This window comes from Chanos chanos, chromosome 2, assembly GCF_902362185.1.
Source record: "Chanos chanos chromosome 2, fChaCha1.1, whole genome shotgun sequence".
Lineage (NCBI taxonomy): Eukaryota > Metazoa > Chordata > Actinopteri > Gonorynchiformes > Chanidae > Chanos > Chanos chanos.
In genome coordinates this window covers 28,637,622-28,665,529 of record NC_044496.1, presented here as the reverse complement: position 1 = coordinate 28,665,529, position 27,908 = coordinate 28,637,622, and the positions used below count along the sequence as shown (strand labels likewise).

Below are 27,908 nucleotides of genomic sequence, written 5' to 3'. Positions count from 1 at the left end.
GGACAGTAGGGGACAGGTAGATTCTAAAGAGGTGGGTTTTCAGTTTCCTGCGGAAGATGGTAAGAGATTCGGCAGTCCATACAGAAGGCTTAAGTTCAAACAGGGGAGGCTGGAAAGGCTGGGCCCCACATTGCAAGCCAAATGGAAACATAACAAACTGTATTCAAACTGTATTCAAAGATATGCACGCACTTTAAACGGCATGAGTTTTCAACAGGTTTGAGTACAGATGTTAATGTTAGTAAATAGAATGAACAGGTTGCTGCCATGGTAACCCTCTGAGTGCTGTCATTGTGAGGAGCATGGGACAGGCAGGATCTTAGTCTATCTGCAGTGCACTCAGGTGCATAAAACATATCCTCCTGTAAGAACAGGGCACAATATTCCTCTCTTGTCACTCAGTATTTTTGTTTGCTTGGATGTACACATGCAGACAACATTTTAGTTCTTGGGTGGAAGAAGGGACGGGGGGTCGGTAAACCTCCCAGTTCTTAATTTCACCCTCACTTCCCCCATCATTGTTTCGGATCATTTGAGAGTCTGTCGACTGTAATTCCATCACCCATAGGGACCTCAGGCTGGGTGCCGTCTCATTGGTCAGATGGGGTCATTTAAACCATTACATAAACATGTTCAGCCTGCCAGTTTATGAGATGCAGCTCTGTTTAAAAAAATCAAAACAAAACAAAAAAAAAATCATGCGAACACTCATATTATTATCAAAGCTCTTTTGAATTAAAAGTACGCACTGGCTTATTCAGTTTTTAGCTGTTAGTCCACAGAAAACAAATCTACCCCATTCAGCCGCTCGCTCATTTCTGCTCCAAAAATGTCACAACATCATTATGCTCTTGTTTCGACAATAACTGACAGAAATGTGAGACAAAAGGCTAAAATGTGTGTGAATCTCCATGGATCCGGCAGCGTCTGTTATCCCACAAAGGGTACAGTCAGCTCCCAGAGCCAATCAGTCATAGGGGGAGTTCTCCAGCCAAAACCCAAGTATCTCTAAATGCATTGTGTGGATACTCAGAAATGATTAGACCCAGTTTTGACCCTTACTGTAATAAGGGACCATCACTGGCCCAAAACCAGTCCAGACACTTAAATACTAAACCCCAGCGGTTCCTGAAGAGAAGGCTGGGAGTTCATTGTGGCACCATACAGCACTTAGCTCAACATATTGATATCAGCACAGAGAATGAGAAGAGAGAGTTAAGTTTCCTTAAAGTTTCCTTTCCTTCCTTAAAGACTTAGTTTTCAGTGCCATTATGATTCACTTTTAATTCTGTCTCTGGTCACATACCTGCTTAGCTTTCACTTAATGCACAATTTTAAAAGCGTGAGAGAAGAACAACCTGTGTTTGAACGCAGTGAAAGCCTTCTGCAGTGCAGAACATGCAGTAAGTTCATCGTTTCAGGGATATAACAGAGTTTACCATGAGAGCACAGAGTTTGATCACTGGAAAAGACGCGTGCTTATTGTAATATGAGTAGAAAGGATGACCATGAAATCTCTGGACAAAAAAAAGAGCAATTCAGACCAACCGTATGAGATGAGGTGAAACCAGACTGTAAGCGGTAAGTCCTTTTACTGACCAAAACTGTAAGGTCCATTTTTCCCACTGGTTAATGATTATGACCACTCCACGAATAGACCTTACTGAGCAGAATATGCGAAGCTTTGACTCTACTCTCCCCTGTACTGCTGACTGCCTGTCAGAGGGTCACAGATCAGTCTAATGTTTTACAGTGGAAATTCAGCTAAAATGGACACCACTACACCACATCATAACCATGCATGTGAACATTAATATATTCACGCATGTGAATCATACTGAAATGATGAACTTTAGAGTCTATCAAAAAACAAACTCTAAATTGGTTTTACAAAGAAAATTCAGTATAAACATGTCTCAGAAGGCGGTATAGCTTCAGAATGTTGGTGTAGCAATTTCCTGCTTTTTTTTTTGTTCATCAGCTTATTACATACAGCATACCAAACAAGTGTTCACTATGAAAATGCCTGAATTATAAAAGCATAAATTATACTGCTCTGCCTCACATTTACCATGAAATTATTGTGATGTTTGCTCTGAGGTAACATCATTAAGTAGCATAACTAGCCAAACTGTTTTTCACATGTATGTATCCTTATTCCAATACAGCGAATGCATACTTTTAAAGAAATTAAATGTTTTTTTTCCTTGACACAAAAAGCTACCTTACATTGTTGGCTCAGCGTGTGAGAGAGCATTATCACTTAACCTGCTCCTTCATATTTAATACCTAATGACTATTATTAATCATTAATGAAAACAAAGTCTTTCCATCATCATAATCCTGCTCACTGCTGTGCTGCGAACTTGGCGTGACATTTGGGATGAGCCTGATCACACTGACGGTGAGAAAAATCTGACCTCTAAGGGCACAGGGAATAGAGTTTTGGATTCAAACATGCATGCTGAGGCATTTGTGAACCACATGGACGGCGTTTGAGTAAAGCTGGAGTAGAACTAGTCTGTGTGGAAGATGACTGTACTGCTGTGTGGCTGTGTGATGGTGTGTTAAGCGGAGAATCCCATCCCTACAGCTTAACAAGCCAGAGATCACAGCATGTTTTATATCTCCAGTCATTCTCATTATTGAGACCAAGTCAGTACAGAATGAGACCAATATAAAACAACTGAAACTGACAGGCTAACACATACAGCACAACCACCACTGGAACTTTCTGGAAGCTTCTACAGAGCAGGACAAAAGCCACATATCCTACACGTACTCTTCACACGTAAACATACACAAGTACATGCGCATAGGTAGTGACAAGCAAACGTGGTCAGATATACCACCAAAGCAGTTTCAACAAACTTTCCCAGAATGAGCTTGAAGCACAACTGTCCATCTAGTTTATGTATCAAAATAATCTGTATTCAAGACACAGCCTGAGTGAAAGGTCTTATCTCTACAAGAGTGTGAAGTGGGGGGTGGATGGGTGTGAGGGTGTTCCCGTCAGTAAGGAGATTTCAACCTTAAGAAAGCACTGCTGTTAAGCTAGGCCATCTGACTGCTCTGGCTGCTTACCTCTCAGAGATGCACAGACTGTGTTTTTTCCCTCCCTTCCTGCCTGGTCCACAGGTGTGTCCTGGAGAAGGTAGACCTCCACTCAGCTGAGTTTGGTATTGGGAGTGTTTAAGGACAGAGGAATATATTCCCAGTAATCATAGAGGAGACTCCCCCTGTTTCCCTGAGGCACCTGCTGCTCTCTCTGTGTAGATGTATTAGGACTGCCACACCACTCTTCTCATTCATTGCCACTGATCCCTCTTAAGAGAGGGAGGGGTCAGGACAAGCACAGAGGGGAGGGAGGATGGTATCTCAGTGGGGGGTGCTAAAGCTGTACAGGAGGTCAGCCACATTAACACCCCCCCCTTCACCAGCTCCCTGTCAGACACACACAAACTCACACATGCATATACACAAGCACGCACCTCTAAAGAGATCATTTTTCAGTTCTGACGAAGCTGTTATGGAAAAGGTCATGCCTTCTGTTCTGCAGCGGATAGTGTGAGAATTAAGACTTGTTCATGCCTGACTAACTCTTAGAGCAGTTTATACCATTCAAGCTGATTGAGTCTCTCGTTTCTGTTTCTGTTAAAGAGCCTCACTATCACTACACCCCATAGCAGGAGCCCAGCTCTCACATAATGTAGATTCATGTCAGGGTTTAAGAAACACAAAGCCAAGTACTGTGATAAACCCGCATATCCACACACACACACACAAAAAAAAGGGATATGAAGTTCAAATGCTTCAAATGTAGTCTGTCTCCCTGTCTTAAAGCTGGACACTGTCTAAAGTCCTATGACATAATTTCTGTATAACTTAAGTTTGTGCTAATGCATTTCTGAGATGCATTTGATTAAGGAACTTCATTGTCTTGGATGGGTTGAAATTGTGCCTTATGGTGACAGGTTATGCTAAATAATGTACAATATTTGTAGTTTAGCAGATGATTCAGAGAATGTTGATGTATGTTTAATAACCAGAGAGATACTGGTTTGAGTTGTAAAAAGGGGGCCAGGAGAATAATAAACAGAGAGCATGCAAGTTTCTTGTCTTGGCGACGTTTTTTTACTGCATGAGTGCAGTATGTTATACCCTATCCCTCACTACCCAAAACATATCCAAAACATATCTTGACATATGCTGATATACTCAAAAATCTACAAGCCATTGTGATATAAATATATCCTAAAATCCACAAGTCACTGTTACACAAATATATTCTAAAATCTAAAAATCACTATGATACAAATCTACATGTTACTGTAATACAGAATGTATCAAAAATCTACAAGTCACTGTGATACAAACTGTATCAAATATCTATGAGCCACTGTGATACAAAATGTATCAAGAGGTTACTTGTAGATTTTTGATACATTTTGTATCACAGTGACTTGTAGATTTTTGATACATTTTGTATCACAGTGATACAGTAGATGTTGTACAAAATATATCCCAGCATTTAGAAGTGACAGTGATTCAAAATGCCTCCTAAAATCTGCAAGTCACTGGATGAAAACATATGCCAAAATGGATAAAATCCTCTTCTGAAAGAAATATTTGATTAAATATCTCACTTGTGTCATGAGTATTAGCTGAGAGGAGGGGAAAAAAGAGAAACGCAAACAGAGAAGCTTCACTGAAATTATCTTTATTTATGGCAGTGGTTTCATAATTAACTCTTGCGATGGAAGACAGAGAAAAGTGGAAAAGAGAGAAATACAAACTGTGAGGAAGAAAGGCACCTCACAATACAAAAAGTTATGTAAACACCCAGTAATTGGGTTCCACCCAGACACTGGGCTCGAGTTTGGTGTGGAACAGAAGACTAAGGCAGTGCGTAAAATGACCACAATATTTCCAAATGCCAGGAATGCTGTATTACCCAAAATGCATATTATAAACCTGCAGCAAATGAACAAATCGTCTGTAATACATTTGTCATATTTTCAATAAACACATAATATCTGTCAAGCTCATTGCTATATAAGTGTTATATGAACACTCCACAAATTTCTGTTTTCCTGGAAGCAGATGGTTCCATTAATATGAAAAAAAAAACAGTTAGGATTTCATTTGCTCCTGTTACAATATTACTAAGAGACATTACAACACCCCCCCCCCCCCCCCACTGTTACATAGATAAAGGTCATACATGCATCCAAGGGAACAAGCATTCACAAAGAGTCTGTTACCATGGCACCGTGTTTCCATGGTATTCCCTGTACAGAGTTTCTTCATTTAAAAAAGATTAACAGGAATAATCAGAGCATAATGCTTATACATGTTGTTGTAGCTGGATGAATGTACATCTATGTAAAGGTACTGCAGTGAAATTTTAAAGAATTTGATCAAACACAGTGGCATGCAGTGGCATAAACATCCTGTCAGAGTGAAGAGAGAAGCGTAAGGAGAGAGAAAAGACAAAAGTAAAACAAGGCACTTCACTCATTTCACAAGGTTAAAAAGTAAACAAACTGACAGCTTAAGGTGATCACCCTTCAGTGAGTTTGAATGGAGATATTTTGTGTCTGTCTGCCAAAGGAAGACAGTTTTCTCATCCACATCCTCAAACCACAATGTAGAATTTCAGTGCAAGATTTCACTTTTAAAAGCATGTATCTAAAGCAAAAGATTTCACTTTTAAAAGCATGTATCTAAAGCAAAAAAATTCACTTTTAAAAGTATGTATCTAAAGCACAAGTAGGCATAGTCTTCTGTTCAACATTTAAAACCAACAGGAGTATAATGCGCTGTTAAAACAGTAAAGTACTAAAATGATGTAAAAAAAAATTTTAATTAAACATTTCCCTCTAAGGGTTCTGAATATGTCTCAGCACTCTGACAAATCTGTCACCACTAAATACTGCAGCCACATTACGAGTTTAAGTAAACAAAACAGGTAAACAGTGATAAAACTTGGACAGATGTTATTTGGGGTAAAAAAAAAAAAAAGTGCAAAACAATTTCAGTCCTGTAGGTTAAAAAAAAACTTCATCATTCATAGACTCATGATCTGAGCTGGAGTTTACAGGATCTGCTAATACAGGACTTCTAGCATGAAAAACAAGTAGTATCAAGGCTAATCTGTATGTCAGTACTTCAGACAGTTCAACTTGTGGCACTAGGACAATAAGAATAAAATACAGAAAAATGCGAGTATTTTGTGTGGCACTTTTGAACACTCAGGACAGCTTACATTGGATAAATAAATAGAGGTAAATTAAATGTGGCATTGACATCTTTCCTGAGGACTGACTGATTCGCTAATTTTGCTTCCTGTTACTCAGTCTAAATTTGGTTTCCTAACCCTCATGTGATTGTACCTGGGTTTACACTGATGAAAACAGTGTCACTTCAGAATAAAAGCCCCTAACACTGGAGTGGTCTTATACCCATAATAATGAAAACTCTCTGAAGGCAGAGAAATTATGGTCAAAGAAATACATCTGTTACGTGTGTCGACATGTCCCTCACATGACACCAGCTATAATTATCTTCATAGTTGTGAGCAGTTTCTTACTGTCTATAAACAATGTCAAAGCCACACCATGTGACAAAGCACTGGGAACAGTCTGAGTGGTATAATGATAGTTTTCTGCCTTTGGTAAAAGACAGAGAGATGAAGTTATGGCCATGAACAAGTATTTTACAGATCAAATTTGGTCCCAGAGAACCTGTAAACAAATCTTTCAGGATAAAGTTTTCAGATCTTTGGCAAACACAAAATATATATAAAAAAGCTGAAAGACATCAACATGATGTCTTTCAACATCAGACTGAATTAAAAAAGAAACTAAAAAAAAAAAAAAAAATAGGCACTTCACGAATATTTCAAAGTAAATTAGTGATACAAAGCTTTTCCTGTTGATAGCGTGCTGGGCTACTATGGGTGTGACTGAGGCCAACTGCTGGAGGTTGGCCTCAGCCAGGTAACGAGGGAGCTGTGCCAGCATGTTTCAGATCTTGGTGAGGACGCTGCTGGTGGTAAGTCGTACAACAAGCGTGCCCGGGAGGTCGTTGCTCTGGCGACTGCCTTTATCACGCAGCTGGAGAGTGTGCTGCTCCTGTAGGTCGTTGGGGTCACCGTTTAGGGTCACCTGACCCAGGAAGCTGTCCATCAACACATTCTTATTGTAGATCTGATTGGCGAGGAAGAAAGACAGAGACAGGGAGAGTGAAAGAAAGAGAGAAATGAAAAAAAAATGTGGAAGAATACTTTTGTTACTAAATAGGTAATAAAAGGCACAGTGAAAAGAGGCATTCTGGATCCTCTCATCTACCTCAATATGGATTCTCTCCTTGGGTTTCTTTCTGTAGAAAAGTCCCTTGATGTCAAACTCTGGGTCCCGTGTGTCCTTATGCACCGGAGAGCGCACCTTTTCTCCCTCACAGCTGATTATGACATACGGGTCTGACGCTGAAATCAGACAGATATCTGTCAATCATCATGGTGTGCTGACACCACACAGACATGTCTCCTCTGTCTGACAGCCACTCAAATATCCACAGTTTCATATTGTGCCTTCTCAACCTCAAATTATACATGAGGCAGGGAATAAAACAGGCATGAGAGTCGTACCTCCATCTGAGTCCTGGGCCTGCAGACCCCGAGCCTGGAGAACGTGCACCTGAGAGACCAGCTGTGCATAACCACACATATTTGACCAACATGTGTGTGGAGGCTCATCCTGGGTCAGCTCCCTGAGAACACACACACATACACACACAGATACACAGAGACACACAAACAGACAGACAGACAAACGCGCGCGCACACACACACAGAGAGAGAGAGAAACACACACACAACAGTTTATGCACAAAGGACACCAAGAAATTGTTTACAATTTTTTTTTCATATATACAATTTTAATGAATTCCCACAATGTAACCCTGAACAGTAATTAGACATCAACATGAGCTTCTAAGGGACTGGTAAATTCACAAGTTCTCTGACCACTCACAGACACCACACACACACACACACACACACACACACGCATGCACGAACGCAAGCATGCACGCACGCACGCACATACGCACACGCACACACACACACAAACACACACACACACACTGTATGTCTGCTGTTATTTACTTGCAGTCAGATGGCACATCGGTGAAGATTCTCAGCAGGAACTTTCCCTGCAGGCCGGGGTCAAAGGTGGTGGGGACGATGACGTAACGGCCCTCTTTAAGGTCCTTACGCAGGAAAACACAGCGGGAGTTGATATAAATGGAACTGGCCACTTTGTCCTGGGTGGTATGCATACGGAAGCTCCTGTTCAGCTCCACCTAGTGGTGGAAAAATGATTTACACGCTTACATATGGGTTAAGGTCAGTCCAACAAATCTTTTTATTTATGAGAAAAGTGTCATGAGCAGTGAACTGCCACATATGTATGTCTGTCACATATATTCAGTTTGTGTGTGTGGTCTGTTACACCTGCTGACTTGTGTTCATGTGTTCCTCTAATGCCCTAACATACCATTAAGCAGAGCAAAGTTTCTCTTTGTGTGTGTGTGTGTGTGTCTGTGTCTGCGTCTGTGTGTAAGTGCATGTGTGTGTGTGTGTGTGTGTTTATGTGCATATGAGTGTGTGTGTAAACAGGTGTGTATGTCATAATGAAAGTATTATGTGTTTCTCATACTCTCTGGATGTCAAAGCCAATGGCCAGGTTCTCTCCTCTGCCCTCTTTAGACTGAGATCTCTTATCCTCCTGCTGCAGACAGATCAGAACCTCGTCCTCCACCTTCTTCACATCAAACACATACTGAAAACACACACACACAAACACACACAGCTGCTTTTAAAAAAAAGAGCACACAAAACCACATATGCATAATCATGTGTGTACCAGCACACACGCGCACACACACACACACTCACACACAAGCACATTCACACACACACGCACACATGCATGCAGACACACACACACATACAAGTGCACACTTTCTCTCTCATGAACATACCCACACATGAACCCTGCTGACACACACATACATGTTTACATTTCCATACCTGTGGGTTCTGTATGAATGTGGCTTTGTGGTTGATGCATCCTCCAGAGCGGTTCTTTAGAGGGTCATCATGCTGGGACCAGGAGCCCTTCATCACGGCCTCCTCCCACGTCTTATGGATGCTCAGATAGGACGTGTTTATCAGTCGACACAGAATCAGGTCAGTAAAGTACTTACAGAAATCCTCAAACGTCATCCTGCATAGACAGAACCAGCAGGAGAGAACAGCATGAGAGACAGAGAGATGGAGCTCTGGTCTGAAGACAATGAGCACAAACAGCTCCCTGTGCGTAAGTGTAACTCACCAGAATTCTCCATCATCCTGCACTGTCACACCCAGCCTCTCTCTCTCACTCTTACTGACCTTCTTCCACTCCTCTGAACTGTGACAGAGAAAGAGAGAGAAAGGGAGAGAGAGGGAGAGAGGTAGAGAGAGAGAGAGAGAGAGAGAAAGAGAGAGAGAGAGAGAGAGAGAGAGAGTGGGACAGAGGGAGGGGGGCAGAGAGAGAGGCAGAGGTCATTCAGTCTATGCTTAAATAACAGAGTGAATCACCCCAGTGTATGTTACAGAGACCATTTAGGAAAATTCATTGTTACAACTTAGTCATATAATATCAAACTGCACACAGAAATGCAAGAATACCTGTAAAAATGTTTTCACTAATTCTGCAAGCTAAGACAAAAAAAGAAGAACAGGCTATTTTGCCATGCCAAAAAAACATACCAGCTGATTCACTGAGCAACTAGTAACATTTGTGAAAGCATAAATGAATAATTCAGTTAAATGAGTAATAAATTATGTACTGTGTCTGCTGTGAATAGCAGCTTCACTTTGTTATTGAAGTTTAAATCTTCAGAGCAGAGGGAGAGATGGAGGGAGTCACTGTGTCTAAACATCTGTGAAAAAGGCCGACTCATCATTTCTATATCACGCTCCACAGAGAATATGAGCTGGTGATGATGAGAGAGAGGAGAATAGTGAAAAGCACAGCTACACATTCATCTCCCTTCACGTTTGGAGTGTGTCTATGTACGAAACGTCATATCTGTGAGGTTTGCTACTCCCCACTCCGTATTGACTTGACTTGAGCTGGGTGACCGACCAACTGACTGAACGCTCAGAATCAGTACCAAAAGCAGCGGCTCTTGATTCACGATCTATTGCAACTGCATGTAGACACTGTGTACGGATCCTCTTCTAAGATACACCAATCCATTCTATGGAATACCATGTCAAAAGGAGAAGTGGAACACACTCTCCTACACTGAGTTGGTAAAATAAAATCTCTATGAAAACCTGCCATAGCCAATGCGCTATCATTCCCACCAAATAAATATGTTACTGCTGACTTTAGATAATATGTACTTTGTGTGTCCACCACTAGGTGGCAATGTGGGACTAAAAAGAGAGGGAGTCCTGTATTCAGTCTGGTGTATACCAGACTCAAAGGATTTTTCAGCCTTGAAAACAACTTCCTATGAAACCAAGATTAGCAAATGTACAAATCCCTGACCTCATCCCCAGTCTTATCATTAATCCTGCTTCTACTGATTCACACATGAAACACTCCACATCCCATTAAAAACAAAAAACAGAGACATGGCCTTTTGTATTTTGAAAGAGGAAAGACACAGCACCACCAAGCCTACAGGGGGCAGTGTTACCTGTCACTCCAGGGGCCAGTCCATTCTTTCTCCCCCCATGGGTTCCTCATGCGGATCATTGTGAGTTTCTCTGATTTGAAATATGCCAGCAGCCCATGGCCGAGACGGACCCTCCTCACATCAGTCACTGCATATGCGTGACCTTTAACCAGGCCGCAGTCCAGTTTGGCCTCCATCTCTGCCTGGGAGTTTGCCTGGGAAACAGGAGTATGACATGCCTTAAAACAGCCTGCTTCACAAAGACACTTGAATTCACAGAGAGCACACTCAAGAATGAATAAACAATACACCTGCTATACTTTCATATCTACATGCTTTGGGATATTTATGATTTAATTTGATGATTTCACCAGACCTACTGGTCTACAGATCTGAATTTCCTCTGAAATGTTTTGGCACACATTCTGTGCTTGAAACTCAATGACTGGATTAGCATCTACACGTAAAAAGGATTCCATGAATCTTTGGTCACATATTTTGTCAACCATATGCATCTTTTCTAGCTTTGATACATCTGTGAAATAATCAACAGTGTAGACAGGACCAAATCCATGTCTGTCTGATCCTGAACATGTCCTGACCTGACCTCATCTCTTCTCCTCTCCACATTTACCCTGATGGAGCAGCTGATGAGCCCGTCTCGGTTGTGGACCTTGAGTACCCGCTCAAAGAGCTGGTTCCGAGCCTCCTCATCCTGGGCGTAACCTCCCTCCAGGAGGTCCATGGGCTCAGACACTCCCCCGGTGAAGTCCATCAGAGCATCAGCCGTGTTGCCTCCATCCAGGGCCTCATAACAGCCGTTCAGCCTGAAGAGATAGAGGGCGGGGATCAGTGTTGGGATTGGGGCGGAGTCAATGTTAAGATGAGGGCAGAGTCAGTGTTAGGAGGCGGGTCTGGGGAAGGGCTTGTTCAGTACAACTTTGCTTTATCTGCAGCTTAACCTGTATCCAAATCAGTTTTAAATGAGAATCCAGACACAGATTAAACCATAACGATGTGTTTGAGCAAATGAAATGAAACAAGTGTCAAATATCTGTCTTTTAATTCCTGTGTAGAAGAATTTAGTAGCCTTAAAATCTGTGTTCCGTTTAATGAAAGAAAAACTTTCGGTGTAAACTTTTATGCTGCAATGCTTATACTTTGCTGATCGTGAAGGAATTATACTATGCATTGTGTGAATACAATGCAATAGCTAGAAAATGTTACACAAGTGCAATGTGATAAAATATACAAGTGCAATGTGATGCACTGTGTGTATACAGTTTATATATGTGTGTGTGTGTGTGTGTGTATGTATATACACACACACACATACATATATACATACATATATATACAAACACACACACACACACACATATATATATATATATACTGTATTGTATATCTGCTGTAAATCCGCTAGGGTTTTTTCTTGCGGTGTCTGGACAGAATTTATTTTATCGGACAAATTTGAAACTTACCGGTCATGTTTCAGTAACAGTCTGTGTTACAAATGTAAATATATTGGATATATTATTATATTATTATATTATATTATAAGGAATGATAACGACCTAAAATCAGTTTGACTATTTAATGAACAGTAACGATTAAGCAAAATGATCAGCAACGATTGAGCAAAACGTCAACATTAGCTGCTAAAATGTTGGCTATTACGAAATACCTTTAACCTGTGTAGAAAAAAAGGCTAGGCCTATATGGCATCAAATGTAGCTTATAGACTACCAGGTAACATTTTGTTTTCTCCTTTTTTCATTGTGGCAAAGTCTGCTAACTTGAAATCAAACACATACAATGTGTCCAATGTCCTGTTTAGGGATAGCCTTCCTTGTAGCTACGTTTGTATGAACATTATTACCGGACATTTTGACCAGCAAGTTTTTAATTCAGCATTTTTTTATCAGTTTTACCGGGCAAAAACCGGTAATTACTGGCTAACGGAAACCCTGATATATATAAACTTCACTTTACTTCTCATATACGGACACTCAATTAATGCATGAACATAAGAAATACATTAATGTAATGCAGAGAGCAAGTGTTCTGATTGGCTACCACCACTGTCAGCTATAGGCGGGTGTACTTGCTTGGCATAGGCTTTCTCCACCAGAGCACTCCAGAACTCATTGCTGTCATTAGAGTGGCAGTACACGAGCTGACCATTCACTGTTGGCAACCTGTCATCTATGACGATGTCAGCCCACTCCCCGAAACGCCAGAAACGAAAATGGAAGATCCCAGCGTAGGATTCTGGCTTTTCCGGGTTCCACTCCTGTTCCTTCCAATCAGGAATGACCTGAGAGCAGAGAGAGAGAGAGAGAGAGAGAGAGAGAGAGAAGGCCATGAGATGAGTATTTTGGGCGGGCCACTGTCCTGTTTGCCTCTTTTACTCTATTGACTCTGGTCAATACCAGACTGATGATGTCAGACATAATCAACCGTAAAGCACATGACAAAAGCTTTTGAGTGGAGATGTTATAAAGGCAACACTGTATCCAGAACATAGTACACTTAACAGATATGAAGACAAAAAAACAAGTAAAACCTCATGCCATCTTTTTAGGACAGACAGAAAGACATGACACAGAAATGAGCTGAGATATTACATAGGATCCCGATCAGACACACACATATACCCACACTCACACATACAGACACACACACAACTGCAGACATAAACTTCTACAGAAAAATCAAACTGACAGGCACCAGAAATACTTGAAGGAAAATCCCCAAGATGCTGCTTTTGTACGTCATTAGTATTGGTTGCCTAGTGCTGAAACACATCACACACCAACCGTAAATCCCCCCTTCTTCCACCTCCCTGTTCACTGCTCCTCTCCCATACCACCCCTCCTCACAGAGCTGGAGCAACAGAATCAATACAGTCCCAAACAAAATGCGGCTTTTTACCCTCTGGGGGCTGGAAAGAGACAGGGGAGAGGGCGAGAGAGAGAGAGAGAGAGAGAGAGAGAGAGGAGAGTGAAAAGAGAGACCAGTCAGACCAGTAGCAGATTCAGACTCGCCAAGTACACCAACCACAGTCAGGCTGAGTAGAGAAGAGAGGGAACTTGAGACAGCAATGGGTGAGGAAATGGAACTGCCTTTCATCGAGGACGTCCAGCTGACAGAGGTGATGCGCCTGCGGGTACAGTCACTCCAACAGAAAGGCCAGAAGAGGCAGGACGGCGAACGCCTACTCCTACCACATGAAGCCGTCTACAGACTCAACTTCACCCAGCAAGACCTTGCCTTCTGCAACTGGAAAGTCACCATCAAAGGACCCGGTCGACTCTCCGTCACTGGCATCTCCCAGCTCTGGACACCAGACCTCACCAACCTGATGACCAGGCAACTTCTGGAGCCCACGGGCCAGTTCTGGAGGACAGCCGGAGACCCTGAAGATGCCCCCATCAAGTGCCTGGAGGCGGACATCCAGGAGTTTGGGGAGAGGATAGCCGAACTGGCCAAGGTGCGCAAAGTGATGTACTTCTTGTTTGCGTTCAAGGAGGGTGCGGAGAAAGACAACATCACTTGCTCTGTGGTCTTCAAGAACAACTCAGGTTAGCCACAACAAAGAGGCTGTTTACCAAAACCCACCACAGGCGCACAGTCCAGCCTAGAAACTCTTCCACGACCACAACATTTACCCACTGCTCTGCTCAGCTAGAAGAATAAGCTTCGCTTCTTTCCTCATCTCACTTCAGAAGATCTAGAAAAGTCTCTGTCTCCCCTCCTCTTCATCTGTCAGCAGGTTGGACCAATGATTTCACATGAATATAGTTTCCATGATTTCCAGTTTAGCTAAAAATTGTTACATCAACCACACTTGCTTAAAATGGTTAATCTGGTTGCCAAAAGAAATTTAAGTGTATACAGTTTTAGGAGAGATATTTTTGCACCCACCTTAGTTATGTCAAATGTAATATTACTTAGCATTACAAAATGTGCAGTAGAGGAATAGTTTTACTCATGTGTCTGAAGTTTAACTTGGATTTTCTGTCTCTGTTTTTTTGTTTGTTTGTTTGTTTTTTGGGGGTGGGTGGGTTGGGGGGGTAACATGATACAAAGAATGTGACACAGATAAGAGTATAAAATATTTTGTAGCAGGAGAAAAGTAATATTTAAATATAATTTGTAAAAATATGTAATAGAAGTAACAACATATGCCATTTTCATATTTCATGACTGTTGATACATCCTTATGCACGGAAGACACTAGCAAAACTACTCTCCTGTTTAAAGGTCAGTGAGGCCTCTGAAAACTCTGAAAAGTCTATGTGAAAAAAAAATCGTAAAATAATGCACATAAGTAATTAAAATATGCTGTCAATAAGCCACCAGGGTCCAGTGTATTCTTTATATGTGTGTGTGTGTGTGTGTGTATGTGCATTTTGCACTGAGGTAGTAGACAGGCTGTGGGGGGGGGGTGCTTTGGTCCATATCAGTCTTTGACAGACAGCCAATCACAGGATGGCAGTGCCTGGTCCAGCCAATGAAGACTCAGATCAATACCAACGCTTGTTGTATTGACAGAGCCCAAGGCAGAACACCACAGCACAGCAAATGTGTCTGTCTGCGTGACACACATTCATAAAGCCAAAGAAGAGAAATGAATGCTTTGGGTGGACACTGTATTCAACAGTGATGCATAGTATGTATGTTTTTCCTATCCCTTATTTTCCTATAACAAAATATACAACAGGCAAGCATACATTACCATTCTATGGGCACTTCCTGCAAGCCACTGCGACTCCACCAGTGTATTGTTAGAATACACTGACATGTTAATAAAATATACTGGCACATATTAGAATATACTGACATGTGATTAGAGTACACTGTAACGTTATTAGAATATACTGACATGTTATTATAATATATTGGCATGTTATTAGAATATACTGACATGTTATTAGAATATATTGGCATGTTATTAAAATATATTGGCATGTTATTAGAAAACACTGCCATGTTTTTAGAATATACTGACATGTTATTACAATATACTGGCATGTTACGTATATAACGGTGTGATATGACTGTCCTGAAAATGTTAACAAATGAGTATTTTCTCACGTTCCAGTGGTCCCTGATGGACTATTTATAGTATGACTTTGGTTGGTTAAGCCAATGAAAAATTACCCAACTATACCACAACAATCCTTTCTCCTCGCCTCTGCAGGAACATCAATTAATTAACTTGCAAATGTCTGAATATCAAAGGCCAGATTTCTGACAAATTTAATGTAAATAAGTTTAAAATGACATTGCTTGCCTTTCTGAGAAACTAACGCACTCGTTTTGTAATGATTTGGACGTGTTCACACTAATGAGCACGGTGTGAACACTCTGAAGACAGAGAGTCTTTGGGGGGGGGGGGGGGGGGGGGATGAAAGCATACAGACGTGTCCGAAAGAGAGGCATGCTAATGATACCTCAGGAGAGATAAAGAGGGAGAGAGAGAGAGAGGAGAGAGAGACAGACAGGGATGGAGAGGGAGAGAGAGAGAGAGAGGGAAGGAGTCATAAATTAAGGTAATGAGAAGTCATAGGGGAGCCTTTAATGAGAGCAGTTCCGGTGAGCTCCGTGCCTGTCACAGAGATGACGTCAGAACACACAGTTCATTCAAGTTCAAGAAAGTCTCACCCTCAGCTGTCACTCAAACCACCCACCCACTGCTGCACTGCTCAGTAACAAAGAGCAATCAGCTTAAACAAGCTTCAGAACTCCGCCCACTGTGTTTAATGAACCCAGTCATGTTCACCAGTGACTGTGTCCACAGGTACAGGTGAGGCAGGTCCACAGTGTTCAGACCAGAGCGTTTAATTAGCCACAAACACCGCCCCCCCCTCCCTCTCATTTCTATGCGTGTGTGTCCAGAGACACGACCCTGTACCTCATCAGTAAACTCATTGCAGACACATCCCTTGGCTTTACTGGAACACACAACGCAATGAGAACACACCGATCATAACAAGAAAACAAAAACAGGTCACCTGGTGCCATCTCACACTGCTTTGAGTCCTTTAACTCTTCACCAGCTTGCGCACTTCCCGAAACCACTTTACAATGACACATGAAGAGACACAATAGCACAACAAGAAACATGAAAACCAGGGAGATCTGTTCTAGTGCAGGCCTGGCTTCAGTCCCCTTCACATCCTAAAATCCCTGTTCTACCGTAGCCCTGGTTTCAGACCCCCTCATATACTAAATCCATGCAAGCTAAGGGTAAAACCTGCCTCCTCTTTAAAATTTTTCCTCTTGTACAGCAGGAAATGGAACTGCACAGGTCACTGGCCCTGTTCTCTACAAATAGCTCCACACTGACAATAATTTCAGAACACAAGCAGTGAGCTTTTTTTTCCTTTTTGACCAATTCCATTTATCTAATGTAAAAAAGGCAAAAAAAAAAAGTGGAATGCAAATTAACCGTCAGACATCTGGACAATGAGGACACACCAAGAGCTCTGCATCAACTGACAGACCAATTAAAATCCACGTCCACAAGATCTAATACCATGTGATCACTGATTCACTGTCTGTTTTTATGCAAATCTTTTTGCATATATCTTTTTTTTCTAGTTTCTGCAAAACCAGTAAGTCACTGACTTGCCTTTATATTAGTAATGCACCAAATACTAGTCATGTCTTTGGCTCACATAATAAAACAGTGTTACCAGGTACATGTTTTTAAGAACTTCATGGAAGCATCTTGTCTACATTAATTTTAACAAGGCTTTTTTTCCCTGGAAGGGCAACTGTGAGACTGGGGCAACTAGTGTGTGCAGCTAAGATAACCACACTTAACGTACACAGCTCTCAGAATAGACCATCCTGCAATGGGAAACAGTGTCTCCCAGGGTGTGAGCAGAAACAGAGCTAAGGATGTACAGGGAATACTGGGAGAGATAGTGATGGCAAAGAGATTTTCCACAGCATTACTCATCCACCCTTGGACCACTGATATCTCCCCATCCTTCTATCTCTCCCTCTTCCGTTTCCTCCTTTAATTTTAGCCTTTCTCTGCTTCTCTCTTTCTCTCTCTCCTATCCTGTAATTTCATTTGCTTCTTGCTTTTTGCATTCCGGTTAATTCAACCCCTCTCCAGGACACCTCTCCCTCACTCTCTCTCTGTCTTTCTGACACACACACAGACTCACAGATCCTCTAACTTGGAGATCCTGATGTGGTGTGTGCTCTGTTCCCCTTGGACTAATATTAACTTTTATTGACATTTGTGTATCTCATTCTTCTTTGCCAACGCAAATGAGAGATATCTGACAGGGGTGAGGCCACCCAGGCGTTCCCTTCGACCTATACTCACAATCCAAACACAAACACATTAGCTAATATGACTGAGGATGGAAAAATATGATATGTGTTATCAGTAAATTACGTAACTTTCTCAAGCGTGTTTAGACTCAAGAAACTTCTCAACAAATGTTCAATAAATTCTAATCTGACATCAAAAGTATGGCCTAATATCTTGGACAGGATGCTAAATAAGTTAACAGTGATACTTGTAAACCAGCAGCCTTTTGTGAGCGGTCTAACAAACTAGACCAGTGAAAAGTAGTCTATGGTTGTACTGTAGCAGGTTCAGTATCTTATACTCATCTCAGACACACTGTACCTCAGGTATGTCGCCCTCTTGGGGCCAGAGGAGGGAATCACAACCGCACCCCTCACATCCACATTTAATGATTTTTGTAAATTCTCCGTCTCTCTCTCTCTCTCTCACACACACACACACACACACACACACACACTTACATAAACACACACAAACTTACTTTCTGCCACAGAGATTCCCTGGAGGCCAGACTGGAGCATGCTGCCACAAACCAACAGTTTCCCAGCTGCCCCTGTCGCAGGTCGTGGGCACTGATTCCATGGACAAACAGGTGAGGGTCACTACACAGTTCCTGTTACAGGACATAGAGAGAGAGGAGGGAGAAGGGTGAATGTGTACTCTAGAACCTGGTGGACTTACACAACCCTAAAAGTGGAGTGAAAACCTTAAAGTTTGGAAACCTTGTCATTTTGATTTTCTTGGATAAATATCTTTCTCTCTCTCTCTCTCTCTCTCTCTCTCTCTCTCTCGCTCTCACACACGCGCGCGCGCGCACACACACACACACAAAAACACACACACACACACACGTACATACACAAGGAAACAGGTTCCCGATTCCAAACAACTCCTATGGACACAGCGGGTCATTGGCCACACAAACACTAGTTTCTTCTAAGAACCCTGCACAATACCACTCCCTGAGCAGCACACACACCCTTCCTCTGTCTAATCTAATCCTCAGATGATGTGCCATGATCCACTCCAGTCTTACTGAGCCATTCCATATCACTACACACAGCACAAGGTCCACACACTCCACTGTCAATTACATATGAATGGAACAATTCAGAGGATCCTCCCAACCACCAAGACTTTTACTGTGTCCAACAAGGCAGATGGAAAAATTTGTCGTTGTTTGTTGTGTCTGTCTCTCCTCACTGGATGCCCCTGTGTTCCTGTGTCTTTCTCCATGAGCGCTGGCTGAATCGTGTCAGAAAATGTCAATATGACTAAAATGAAACCTTTTCACTCCCATCAACACATCAGCCCTCCACTCTCTGATACACGCCTTTGCTCTCTCTCACTCTTATATTCTCTCTCTCGCTCTCTCACAAACACGCATGCACACACACACTCACACACACACACACACACACACAAACACAAACACACTCACTCCTTCTCTCTCTCTCCCTCTCTCTCTCTCACTTAATATACCTGTTCTTTTTGTTACTATCAGTTCACTGATACATGTCATGGAAAAGCACACACACACACACACACACACACACACACGGCATTGCCTGTGGACATCCGTAAGCTGAGAGTCAGCAGTACGGGCCAATGACCTCAGCCTGAGACAAAACCCCTACTGCAGAGCAGCACCATTAAGACCAACCAGCACACACTGTCTTCTCACCAACCCAAACACACACTCACACCTACTTAACTTGTTGTCTCTGACTGGCTCAGCTGCCTTTTCAGTGACTCTGTAAACTGTTAGTACGACGGCCTTGCTATTTGGGTGTCAAAGTTCTGTGGTGCAAACAGTGTTATGGCCTGAACTACTCATTGACTTCACACACTACAGAGGCGTAACCTGAGAGAACTGAAAGAGTACCATAATTCAATTCAATTCAATTTTATTTTCATTAACACAATCTGCAGGCTCATATGTAAACAAAAAGACTGTTACTGACACTTTCAGCAGAACAGACTTCAGACCAACTATGTCAATAGCTGTTGGAATTTTGTTGATTAAATCAGGTTCTGATAAACAAGCTCTCTCTACATAACTATACAAAAACCACAGAACAATAGCTAACTGTGTACAGCAGTCTGCTACACACCTGAGGCAAAAAGTGCATTCATTTTTGATTTCAACAGTAACCAACTTCAACAGTAACCAAAGCAGTGCTTAGCTATACTCTGTCTAATGGTAAAATGGTGCAGTGATTCTAACTGTAAAGGTGTAGATGGTATAGAAATTAAAGCTGGCAATGTGTGGACAGATGTCATGAATATTTCATAGTCTGTAGTAATCTGAACTCAAAAAGATGACAAGCACTTTCTGTGCATAACTGTTTCCATTGGAGTTCTCAAAGCACATCACGGCTCAGAGATTGTCTTTCAAACGTCTTACTTCCCATAAGCACTTACTGGCACTTTTTTTAATGACTGTGTAAACTCATTCTGAGTATAATGGGAGGAGAGAAGAAACAATCAGCCGCTGGTCCCTTGAATCTGAGCTGTAGCTTCGGCTTTATGGAGACCACAAGCCCAAAAAGAGCCAGAAAAATCACCACGTTCCCTGCCTTCTTAGACAGGCAGGGCCGTGCTGGAGCACCATTGGATCCAGAATTTTCAAACTTGTTTTTCCAAGGAGCAACAAATTAGTTTCACTAAGAGAAGACTGGAACGGCACAGTGTGTGTGTGTATCACAGAAGGGTCCATTCCAGACTGACATCTGACCACATACAGTATGTGCTCACACATCAGACACATTCAGACACAGAGAACTGATGTGGTCCACCATGGTTTGCTAAATGCAGCATAGATATTCCTTCCTGTTATAACAGAAAATATTTTTCTGTCATTAACATGCAACATGTGGATATTACCAGGTCATTATTTTGTATTTAGTGTTGTTGCAGAGGGATCCTGGTCCTTTATGTCACACTGATATCAAACAGGTTCCAATCTCCTCACACACACAGGAACACACAGACACACACCCAAACACACATACACACACACCCAAACTCACACACATACACACCGAGACACATACACACAGACACACACACACACACTCACAAAGATCTTGCACCATGCTTGATCAATAAACACTGCAAACACACTCTACCTGACTGCAGGGCTATGTGCATGTGTGAAACCTGCAGGGACAGTTCAGAATGCTACATGAGACTCATGAATCTCGTGAATTTCTCTCATAAAGCAATGCAGCAGATGGGAGAATGGCCTGTGATAAGCAGTATCAAAGCTGATTAGAATCCGGTGTTCCCGCACTGTGATTATGGTGTGTGTCCGCTTTTATCTTATCTAATCTACAGATATTAAACACTCAGGCTATCAGTGAACAAACCAAATCTACACCCTGTCATAAACATCTGTCAGTAACAGATATGAATACTGGGGGTCATGCCAAAAATAGATGTTTATGGTTTTGGGGTTTGTTTTGGGGTTTGTTTTGGGGTGAAGGTTAGGGCCGAAGCATAACTCATCGTCCTATCCAACATCGCCTATCCCCCAGTGTAAAATTAACTCTGAGCAGTGTGGAGGTGAGTGTAGGTTAACGCTACTACAATTAACACAGTGTTATTATAGAGTGTTATTACAAATCAACACTTCTCACAGTAAATACAAAAACGACACCACTTTGTGACTTAATCATAACCATTTGCCCAGAGACAGAAAAACTATATGTCCTTACCTTTGGTCTCTTCCACTGGACTCTGCCAATGTTGTTGTTCTGGTAGAACATAGACTTGTCAGTGGCAGGGAAGACAGGGTCCTCGAACAGAGAGCCACTCTGCCGGCATTTCTTCTTCAGGGCTGAGTAGTTCTGGCCCTCATGAGCCGTCACAGAGGAAAACATCTCTGAGTCTGGAACAACAGGGTTCACTTTACAGACAGGAGAACGTAGGTGTCAGCAGGAAAATTGGCCCATGCTTAGCATAACACTGTTTCTCTGGCCCGCTGATGGGCTTGGAAAACATACAGTTGTGAATAGCTGATTTTCAATGGTTAGTATGTTTTTTTTCTGTAGGCCACTGGGCACTTTTCACCTCTTTGTCCGAGCTGTCCTCTGGCCAGTTTGGTAGTACTGTAACTTGTTGCTTCCAGATTTTAACCGTAAATTAATACTAATAAACATTCTTTCTCCAAATGTGTTCCAGTTCTAGTAAATTCTCCACATGGAAAAAAACTATCTGGGAATATATCAAATGTAAGAAAAAACCGTAGAACAAAGATATTAAACAACAACATGGAGACATTTCTTAGGCACTGTGATGCTGACACTGCCAAACAGGCCAGAGTGATTAATAAAACAGGAGAAAGTACATTTTCCATATTAAGTTCTGTCTGAACTGTTTTAAATGTAAACAACTTGCTTTGTTACTTTAACATGAATGGGATGCTTTACTATGTTAACGTGATGTAAACACAAACCAGATGTAGCAATTATGAATCCTACTGATGACACATTTTAGAGAAAAAAAAAACATATTCAGGAACCAAACAGGCCCTGTGTGTCTGAGGCTTATCTGTAATTGCAATATGTTATATATAGGTTTGCATGGACTCTATTTCAAATCCATTGATCAGTTTGTTTCCACACAGAGAGAGGAGTTCACAATCACATGACCCACACTCACACAGCCGTTTCCTCTTTACTGGGAACCAAAATATCCTTCTTCTCTTGACGGTTCTCAGACAGCCATCCACAAGTTCAGTGACCCAAGTGTGATCAAAAGTTCTGCTTTTTTTGTTTTGTTTTTTTTAATATTATTTTGAAACAATGTCAGGACAGGATGAAGATAAAGCCTGTGGAAGAAAGGGGTGGCCACAGGGGCAAAAGAGACAGGACTGTCTGTTCCCACTTAACCTGAGGCTAACGTGTGTGCTGTTGTCAGGGAGACCTCCTTAAGGACTGGCTGCATGAAAACAACAAACTCAGTAATCTCATTAGAAAACACACAGCAATGCTGACTGAGACAGATGACACAATAAGAAACGTTGTCATGGATAAAACAGACTCAGACCATCAGGACAAAGTCAGGAACAGGGATGCGCTGTGTGTGTGTTTTAACTCCCTCATGCACAGCTGAAGTGTATGTATGTAGGCATTCACTTCAGCCCTAATCGTGCATACTTGACTCTACTATTCAAGCCCTCCTCATGGCTTTGATTCAAAGAAACAGGTGTGTCTGACCAGGGATCATGCCAAAAGCCTACATACACTTGAACGAGTCAGGTAGCAGGTTAACTCCCTTTTCTAAGAGAGCTGGTTTGATCAGCAGTAGGCCCAGAGAGACATAACAGATGTGACTCTTCAGTGTAAACTGGGTAAAAAGCATGTTATGGCAGGCATGTACTTACAGTTACTACACAGGTTCTTGACTCTGAATGTCCTACTCTTTATTCTGTCTATATATTTATATTTGACCAATGAGTGGGACTCCACCCCTTATACTGACATTTCTCAAACTAAGTGTGTGTTATTAAGGTTTTCTCTCAGGGCAGGGTTCCCCTTAAAGCCACCTCAGAGAGTTTTTTCTTCTTTTTTTCTGCCTAAGGCTTGTTTCCTGTGAGAAGCAGGACAATGGATTCTGTTGCATTGTTTTGCGTCTTGCTACGTGACCTTTCTTCTTACAGTGATCGGAAACTTTGGTGACAATTAAATGAGAACAATCAGACACAAAAGCACAGGTTCCCCGTTCTCTTTTGCTGTATTTATTCCACTGGGTGTCCCTGCAGTACGGCATTCTTTTTTTAGCTGAGCAATGGTGTGAGTGAACATAATGAAAGAGACAGTGATCAGTCATGGAAGAAGACTACACCGCTGGGATTAAGGAAAACCAAGCAGTACAGGAAAAAAAAGCATCAGGCGATTTGCATCATGGATTCACTGACGGCGTGTTTCTCTCAGGGTAAACTAGCATGAGAACAAAGTCAGCCTTAGTTGTGGGTCGGTGGTCGGATCTAAGCTGCAGATCAAGCAAACTTCAAACTCTTTTTAAGGCTGAGTGTGGAGAAGCGGAACTCTGGAGCCTCGGAGTCTTTCGAGGAGGAGAGTACCACATTGAATATTGTATTAACAAACAAGTGGTCTATTTTAGTTGTCACAGTGATATTGAGTTATAATAAGTCATGCAGGATTTCCCAAATCTAGTTTAGCGACGATACATCCATGTCTGTTTGTCAGATGTCTACATGTGTCTCCTTTGTGGATTGGATTAAAAATTCATTATAAATAAGGGAGAATTGAGCTGCTAAATTGTCCTGCTTCGCTGACAATTTATAATCATGACTTCGTCATACCATATGAGAGAAAGCATAATTTTCTGAAAAATACTTGCTGCAAGAGAGCTTTAATTAAGAAAGCCCCACCTATATACCAGGAAAAAGGGTGTGCCATTTAAACATATTGTTGACACACATGGACACAGGCAACGCATATTTCTTGCTCAGAGAATGAGAGTACACTCGAGAACGAAAACATCAGAAACACGTCGGCAAAACGAATCATCCTCGGTGCTCTATTATTTACATACCGAGCAACGCCGATACACTTAAAGAAAAGTCAAATTAAACATAATATCGCCAACTATAAACGGGACCAGTAACATGGAAAATGCATTCTTCTATGTTTTGACGGCTTCATTTGATCAACACTGAATACATCTCTGCTCTGTGTTCGAGTGCTGAGACTGTTAAGAGAAGTAGAAAGACAGAAGATGGGTGTCTTTCTTGAAAAAAAAAAAAAAAAACAGTGCGTCCACATTTATTACTCCCTCTTTTCCCTCTCTTACACACACACACGTACACACGCACATATGGACACAGTCGCTCTCTCTGCATCATACAAATTGTAGCTATTAACAGAATACCTGGTGTAGAGCTCTTTCTCTCAGTGACGTTTCTTCTCTAATTCTCCTGGGACTGTGCGACAGAGTTTCTGCAAAACAGTATGCGCCCTCCTTCTTAAAACACAGTTCACTCCGAGGGAGGAGTTAGTCCGCGGATATGATCACTTCTGGGCATGTGCAAACCGCACATGGTTAATAGAACGGAGTTTCGAGAGTGCATAGCGTCAACTCTTCAGGGTCCTGTAACCGCTTAATTTGTCTGTAACCCCCCGAAATTGAGTTTGCCTTTTCCTCTACGCACACTCCGAAACGTCCAGCATAACTTAATTACATAATCTCAGTTTCACTTTCATTTAATTTTTGAAGGCGAACAACCCGCAACTGTTAATTCGTGCATCTTCGATACGCCACTAGAAACCTCACTCAGAACTCTAGACTAAATAATTAGCTTACACCGTAAAAATTAAATTTAGAACGATTAAACAAATAAATAACTTATATTTAAATAAACTCATGACAGTGTGCTTCTTAATCAGTGCATTTGTTGTTCAACAGTGACATCTTCTGGTGCATTAATCGCAAACTACAAATTTATTTATTTGTGTGTTTGTTTGTGTGCTTGTTTGTTTGTTTGTTCAACTATGATGGCAAGAGGGGTTCACGAACCTCTAAACTTTCGTGGTGTAACAAAACATCAGAAATAGGTTCCATAACCTTTTTCACGTTGTTGTTCTACATTATACAACAGCATGCATATTATCTGATTCTTGTATAATTTAGTCTAAACCATTAACGCCTAATGATCCTGGTTGAATTTTTTTAATCAAACGAAAATAGAGGAATATCTTTCTTTGTTTACGTTTTATTTGCCACCAGGGGGTATCGTTGTTTTAGCCGTGCAAACAAACCAAAATCTGAGCAAATTGTTGGTACTCTTTTTCTTAAGGGACACTTCTAAAAGTTAGGCGAACAGTAGGCTACATCATCCTCACTACGTTCCCGATGCTTCTTGAGAAAAACGGTTAATCTTTAAACGGTGGCACAAGAGTAGACATATGAAGTGTCATGTGAGAACTGCCCTTTAATCTTGCTTTAAAGAAACGAGGCACTTCGGACAGAGGCAGGTGACCGCTGAACGGCCCTGTTCGCTTGGTTCATTGTCCATGTTCGATTTAAAGAGGATTCACTGGATAAAAAAAAATCAGAGGATACGGGTGTGTAAATGAGTATGATTTTTATTTCTGCACAGTTTTTAGTTCACAATGTCTTTTAATATCAGTTTACTACTTTTCACAAGGCTGATGGTCACCGGGGAATTGTTTTGGCTCTATGCAACATTCTAATATAAAATAGTCAGTTCCATTTTTTCAGACTAAAAATGACGCTGTTTTGAGGTTTCCACAGATATTACGGGCTTGAAGATTTAAAAATGATCATAATCAGATAATGAACGTGTTGATTAATGCACAAGATTTGTTAGAACTGTATGAGCTTGAGTGCTTATTTGCTTGTGTTTTTTTTTTTTTTTTTTTGGGTTTGTTTTTGCTTTTTAAGGCAATGAAGTGCTGCACTGTCTCTTTATTGGGAGGACTTTTGTTCTCCTGGATTGTTTGTGTCAACAGTGCTCTGTCTGAGCCTCCCTCATTTACTCACTGTGAGTGGATCACCGTAGAGCTACAACCAGACCAAGCGGTCACAAACCACTGCTTCACTGTCAACTGTTCAGGTCAGAACCTCTTCACCATCCCATCAGCCTTACCAAACTGGATCAACTGCCTGGATATGAGCTTCAACAGCATCTCCAGCATCCAACACTTGGACTTCTCGACCCACGTGCCTCACATGAAAAGCCTTAACCTCAGCTATAACAGCTTGGCTGAGATAGCTCCTGGAACCTTCTCTGCATGCGTGGGTTTGGAGGAGCTGGACCTAAGCAGCAACTCCCTTCACAGTGTGACAGATGAGATGTTTAGGGGTCTGAGGAACCTCAAGGTCCTCGACCTGAGAGACAACGGGCTGGTGTACGTCCATCCTCGGGCGTTCAGTCACCTCATCAGCCTGGAAAGCCTATGGCTCCAGAAGAACAGTCTCAACACTGTCCCAGAAGGTTCAGAGTACTGGCCATGCTGGTCACTTATGTCTACATGCTCAGGCTATGAACTTAGAGTCTTTACAAATGTATAATGTCTGTTTTAATGGGAGGTATTTGTTTTTAAGGATGAGTGTAAAGATATTTTATCTTCTTTTCCTCTCACTTTTAAGGACTCGTAAATTCTGGTGAAGTTCAGTAATGGCACTCAGTAATCACATCCTGTACAGTGAGAAAGAAAAAACGTGTAACCGTTTACTTATTCAGTCCTTGCCCTAATCAAGTCCAGTGAGAGTCCACTACAACAGTAGTCACTGTTTGTCACAGGAAAAGACTTGAGTATACTTCTTTTGTCATGACTGTCTATCTGAGGTCATTCATTAACTTTGACCTGCGACTGTTTTACTTCCTAAAAACATCCAGTTTTATGACTCACATTCTTACACTGCCTATGAGAATTCAGTAGTTCTTGTGATCTTAACAGGTTGACTATAAAATGTTAAAGTGTTGTTTTCTTTCAGCTGTAAATGCATTGGCTGCACTGAACATACTGTCACTAGGGATCAACCGAATTTCCGAACTGGATTCCAAAGCTTTCCATGGCTGTCTGGAACTGAGGATTTTGCATCTGGAATCAAACCAGATTTCCACTGTCTATGCTAATGCTTTCCGTCCACTACATAATTTAGAGGTAATGATGACCAAGAGGCATAAACAAGTATAAATTTGACAACTCTGTGTTCATGAGACAAAAGTAAGATCCTATATTTGTGAAATTAGGGGTTACAGAGACCATTTAAAGAAGAATAGCAACTATAAAATCAGTAGGTGAGAACGTGTCTACACAAGCATATATGT

The 27,908-nt window shown here is 41.6% G+C and overlaps 2 protein-coding genes across 2 annotated transcripts; one reads left to right on the top strand and one right to left on the bottom strand.

The window, feature by feature from the left end:
* Positions 1–7,028: 7,028 nt before the first annotated feature.
* Positions 7,029–21,966, bottom strand: capn5a (calpain 5a). The gene is made up of 12 exons (XM_030766195.1): positions 21,802–21,966; positions 18,564–18,695; positions 12,852–13,060; positions 11,375–11,567; positions 10,762–10,955; positions 9,402–9,479; positions 9,098–9,293; positions 8,724–8,846; positions 8,171–8,367; positions 7,652–7,773; positions 7,353–7,483; positions 7,029–7,211 (listed from the first exon to the last, which is right to left on the bottom strand). The coding sequence occupies exons 1-12, from the start codon at positions 21,964–21,966 to the stop codon at positions 7,029–7,031; spliced, it is 1,923 nt and encodes a 640-aa protein (XP_030622055.1).
* Positions 10,597–14,332, top strand: ompa (olfactory marker protein a). The gene is made up of 2 exons (XM_030792924.1): positions 10,597–10,620; positions 13,841–14,332. Exon 2 carries the CDS (start codon positions 13,847–13,849, stop codon positions 14,330–14,332), a length of 486 nt encoding a protein of 161 aa, XP_030648784.1. The 5' UTR covers positions 10,597–10,620; positions 13,841–13,846.
* Positions 21,967–27,908: the final 5,942 nt, after the last annotated feature.